Here is a 5,004-nt window from a genome sequence, read left to right as displayed (position 1 = left end):
CACAGGGCAAAACAAAATACTGGTTTTTTAAAAAATTCACAGTTGTGGGAAGTAATCTTAAATTCCAAGGTAAGGATCGCCTGCAGCAACCTGGTAATGGAATTTGCTGTCCTGCTGCCTTCATGGCTCGGGAGGATTTTGGCCAGGAGATCCTGAAACATGAAGCCAAACCAGATTTTTGACTTTTGTTATCTCTCCCTTTAACCTCTGTTCTTTTTTCTTAGTATCATACTCAAAGAAAGGAAGAATGGATGGCACTAGAGGAGAGTTCACCAGTCTGAGTGGGGATTACTGTAAAAAACTGTGAACGTGCCAGGCATGGTGGCACACGCTTGTAAATCCTAGCACTCAGGAACCTCAAGGCAGGTGGATCACAAATTCAAGCCCAGCCTGGATTACATAATGAGTTTAAGGCCAGCCTGTCTCAAAAAACAACAAAAGAAAAATCCAAAACAGCAACAAAAATTTAACATGTTTACAAATGCCTGTTGAATCATAAACAGTTGAATTCTAGCCAAGGCATGTCAGGTTTATCTAGACCTTGAAAATTGCTCAAAATTAAAGAGCTAAAATGAAATACTTTGAATAAACTGAAAAACAACAAAACAACACAGAACTAAATAAGTGGAAAGGTAGCCTAGAATATACTTAACTAAAAATGAAAGGAAAATTTAATACCTTCACATGTTTTTAGGAGAGAATAGGTAGAATTTCTTCAAGTTGTTTTTACTTAGGTTTTCTAATCCTACAGAGAAATTGAAAAATGTTAGAGGATTTATGCATCTTATACCTAGATTGACCATCATTAAGAACTCATCCTTTTCTCTTGCTATTTTCTCTGTGTGTATATAAAACATTATGGTATATCAGTAACTTTTGCTAAACCATTGAAAAAAGTTGCAAACATCATGACATCTCTCTTAGCCCATTTTCTATTACTGTAACAAAATCTGAGACAGATGACTTATAAAGAATGTTTATTTGGCTCACAGTTCTGGAGGCCAGGAATTGCAGTAGTTTGCATCAGGCAAGGGTCTTCTTGCTACATCATAATATAATGGAGGGCACCACGTGGTGAGACCGAGCAAGTGTGCTAGCTCCAGTCTCCTCCTCTTCTTACCAAGGCACTAAATGGCAGCCAGGTGAGACATGCCTATAATCCCAGAACTCGGGAGGCGGACGCAGGTAGATCATTGCAAGTTCAGGACCAGCCTAGGATACAAAGTGAGTTCAAGGGCAGCTGAACTGCATGGCGAGACCCCGACTCCGGCTCAAAATGACAAAACAAAAACAAAGGCACTAAATGGCTTCATGGAGACCCTGTACTTATGACCTCAGCAAATCCTAATTACCTCCCAAAGGCCCCACCTCCAAATACCAGTATATGAATTTGAAGATTAAATTTCCAATACAGACTTTAAAAATTATTTTATTAATGCATGTTTGCAATTCATGCAGTCATCTTGGGGAGTGGTTACATGTACACACCACAGCCTGTTTTATTTTACAGTCCCTTCTCCTTCCCTCCCCCTCCAATTCCCCTATTCCATTTTTCATTCTTGTTCATATTAACATTAGCTCAGGTTATGGCACATGTTTACATTAACTGGTTATTAGGTTACTGTACATGGCATAAACCCATCTCCTTGTCTCCTTTCATCCATCCTCTATTATTCTTTGTATTTTGCCTCAAATGTCCAGAACATGAACTTCTGCAGGACACATTTGAACCTTAGCAATATTTTATCTCTACTTCCTTCTTAGTGTTGTAACTTCGTATCCCCCAATAATAAATTAATTTTTCTACATAATCACATTATCAGTTTTTTGGCTAAAATTAGCACATGAACTTTTGCAGGACACATCTGAGCCACAGCAATGCTTTACTTCCAGTTCTTTTTTAAGTGTTGTAACTGATATCTGCAAGGATAAATTCTTTTTCTCAAGTCACATTATCAGTTTTATACCTAAAATTAACAATTTTATCTAACATTTTTGTGTAACATAGATTACAGTAAAATATCCTTAACTGTTTCCATATCATTTTTTAAAAGCTAACAATCTTTTATTAAAACACGTGGAAACCTTAATCTGATGTTACCTACATTTAAACTAACAAGATCCAACACAGTAAGCCATATCTTTAACTCCAGCCCCAAGTTCAAACAGAAGCCGCTAAAAAAAAGCTATCTTCACATGCCACAGCATAAAAATTAGAATACCAAAATCTATACAGGTAAGATTTTGCTCATATCTTGTGCTTTATAATTAACTTTAGTCTCAGAACAAAACTTTTCTAATACTTTAATCTGTACTAGGTATCACAATTTTTTGGTTTTTTTTTGCCTTGCTTTAAGGTAGATTCTCACTCTAAAGTCCAAGCTTCAATCCTCTCACCTCAGGCTCAGGAACCCCAGAATCACGGGCTTGTACCACTGCACATGGCAGTAATATTCTTTTTCTGCTGTTGTTGGCACTGGGAATCAAACTCACAACCTCATGCTTGCCAGGCAGGCTCTGTGCCGCTGAGCTTTTCCCCCAAGCCTTCTTATATGTATCAAAACTCATACCAAACAATGAGCTCTGGGTTGCAAAAGAGGATTTATTTTTTGCACCTTCTATTAAGTCTTAAGTCTACAAGTTAATCCATATCATTTTAGTCTTTCAATCCAGAAATCAATACACGTTCACATATTGCAATTATTTTCCTTTCCCCTCCCCCTTTGATTTTAACCAGGCTGTAATAACCCTTTTATCAATACAAAGGTTAACTCTCATATTCTAAGTAAGCAGTAGCAAATTTTGGGGTGGAGAGGGAAAGAGAATGGACTTCTTGAAGAGAATATTTTAAGTTTAGAAAGTACAGAGGTAAGCAGGGAGATTAACACTGTCATCCTGAACTACACAATTTTATTCCCACATGAAATGCAGCATCATTATTTTATTGTATTTCCCATAGTAGCTCTCTTCCATTTAAAAATTAGAGACCATCTTTTTTTTTTTTTTTTTTTCTGTCAGTACTATACTGTAGATTTAACCTAGGGACTTTTTCACTGAGCTATATCTCCAGTCCTTAGTTAAATGTTTATAAAGCATTCACAATTGCAACTACATGCATGACTTCTGAAAATAACATTTTTAAGCAAATCTTTTTGTCCTGTAAAAATAGCCTACATACATATGATCAAAACAACCTTTTCTTGGGAAATTTGCTACGCGCAGTTAAAAAAAAAAACACCACCTCAATTATATCATTTACACTGTTAAAATAAGTGAGTGCCACCTAGTGTTTAAATTCTACAACTAACCTTAAAATTCAAAACTGGTATTAAAATCCAGGTTCTAAAAACTACATTGGGGAAATGCTTCCCCGAGCCATACGTTTATAATAGTAAAATAAAAACATGAAAGCAATGTAATGATATCAAAATTACTATAAAAATAGTCACATGCTATTAATATATGGAAAGCAAATTTCTTTTTTAAAAATTCAAATGCAGATTTAGGCTTCCTTTAAGTCGTATCAAAATCTCGAGGCAACCTCTAGGTAACCAGAATAACACTGAAAGATTTTGTATAGTCAATAGGCTATAGTCAACAGCACACGGGAGACGGAGACAAGGAGGATCTTTGCAAGGCCAGTCCGAAACGCACAGCGAGATCTTGTCTCAAAAAAACCCCAAAAAACCAAAAACAAAAAAAAAGCGACTCAAAAGTTAGGAGTTAATCACAATCCATAGCAAATGGTTTATTCAAAACATCCATTTACTCACGGCAAATGGCAGGAAAGGCAGTCAAGCACTATTTTTTGAAATACACGTGGTCTTCTATCCATAAACTCCATTACATCAAAAGAACAAAATGGGCGTAACATTTCGCTTAAGATTATTCAGCATTAACAATTTTAACAGAAAAATATCTTAGAACCAAATCAAACTGCCTTAATAAATCACAGTCATGTTAATGAAAACTTCTTGGAGGGTTATGGCCAAAATCCAAACTGTAGGACAAACTTCCGAAAAATAGTAGTAAAGTGGTGGGTTCAATCTAGATATCGTCAATGTCTTCGTCGTCATCTCCAATGTCATCAAACTGAATTTCATCATCATCTCCAGGACCAAACGTATCAGTTTCATTGATCTTGGCATGCTCAGGAAGCTCGCCATACGCCTTCAGACTTCTTGCTTCATCCGCGTTGTACTTTAGAATCACATCAGCTTTGTTATCTTGATAGTCACGGAGACCAACCAATATGATGTCCGAGGTATTAATCCAAACCTTTTTTCTCAACTTCCCTCTGATGTGGCACAGCCTCTTCACACCATCGAAACACATCGCCTCTAATCGTCCATTTCCCAGCATCTTGATTACTTGAGCATATTCTTGCCCGTCCTCTTTGAACACCAGTTCTCTTTTTTCAGAGTCATTCTCGTTCTTTCCTCTGCGTCTATTTTTACCTCCTTTACCTTTATTCTTAGGCATGGCGGTTAAGACGGCAGCACGGCTTGTCTGTCTTCTTCCGGGTGGCTTCCGCGTGACGACTCTTCCTACGGGCGCTACGGGTGCCGCGCAGGGCCTCGGGGGGCGGGGCCAGCGCTGGAGGCGGAGCAGCGTGGGCGGGAGAGGCGGGAGGGGCCAGAGACCTTGCTCTGCTGAGATTTTCCTGCTTCCCCGCTCAGCGGCAGCAAATTGAAAGCACATGTTTAAAATTAACTTGAGTGTATCGTGCTAGCACAGAGTGAAAACTGAGAGCGTTTGGAAGTTTAGACAAAGCTATGGTCATCCCAGAGTGTTGTATTATTTTGTTTTGCTTTGCTTTTGAGATAGTGTTTTGAGGCTGGCCCTGAAGTCCCAGTATAACTGCGGGCTGGCCCTGAAGTCCCAGTATAAGTGCACACAACTATGCCCTGCTCACCCAAAGTTTTAATTATACCTAAGGTATAATTAAATACCAAATAACAAAATAATTGCGTTAATGTTTTTAACTTAAAGTATATAATTTCA

General features: G+C 38.0%; 1 protein-coding gene and 1 pseudogene across 1 annotated transcript; both read right to left on the bottom strand.

Moving 5' to 3' along the window:
• Positions 1 to 1,411: 1,411 nt before the first annotated feature.
• Positions 1,412 to 4,716, bottom strand: LOC100731197 (eukaryotic translation initiation factor 1A, X-chromosomal-like). The gene has a single exon (XM_003470197.5). It carries the CDS (start codon positions 4,699 to 4,701, stop codon positions 4,048 to 4,050), a length of 654 nt encoding a protein of 217 aa, XP_003470245.2. The 5' UTR covers positions 4,702 to 4,716; the 3' UTR covers positions 1,412 to 4,047.
• Positions 2,538 to 2,649, bottom strand: LOC111757006 (small nucleolar RNA SNORA40; annotated as a pseudogene).
• Positions 4,717 to 5,004: the final 288 nt, after the last annotated feature.

The sequence above is a fragment of the Cavia porcellus genome, unplaced genomic scaffold (genome assembly GCF_034190915.1).
Source record: "Cavia porcellus strain 051 isolate PalLab524CR breed Dunkin Hartley unplaced genomic scaffold, mCavPor4.1 scaffold_11, whole genome shotgun sequence".
Classification (NCBI taxonomy): Eukaryota; Metazoa; Chordata; class Mammalia; order Rodentia; family Caviidae; genus Cavia; species Cavia porcellus.
Note: the sequence above shows the minus strand (reverse complement) of the source record. Positions and strands in the feature narration are given on the sequence as shown.

Bases quoted from the DNA above. Each gene is read 5' to 3' on its own strand.
- LOC100731197 (XM_003470197.5), bottom strand. From the start codon at position 4,701: ATGTGCTTTCAATTTGCTGCCGCTGAGCGGGGAAGCAGGAAAATCTCA.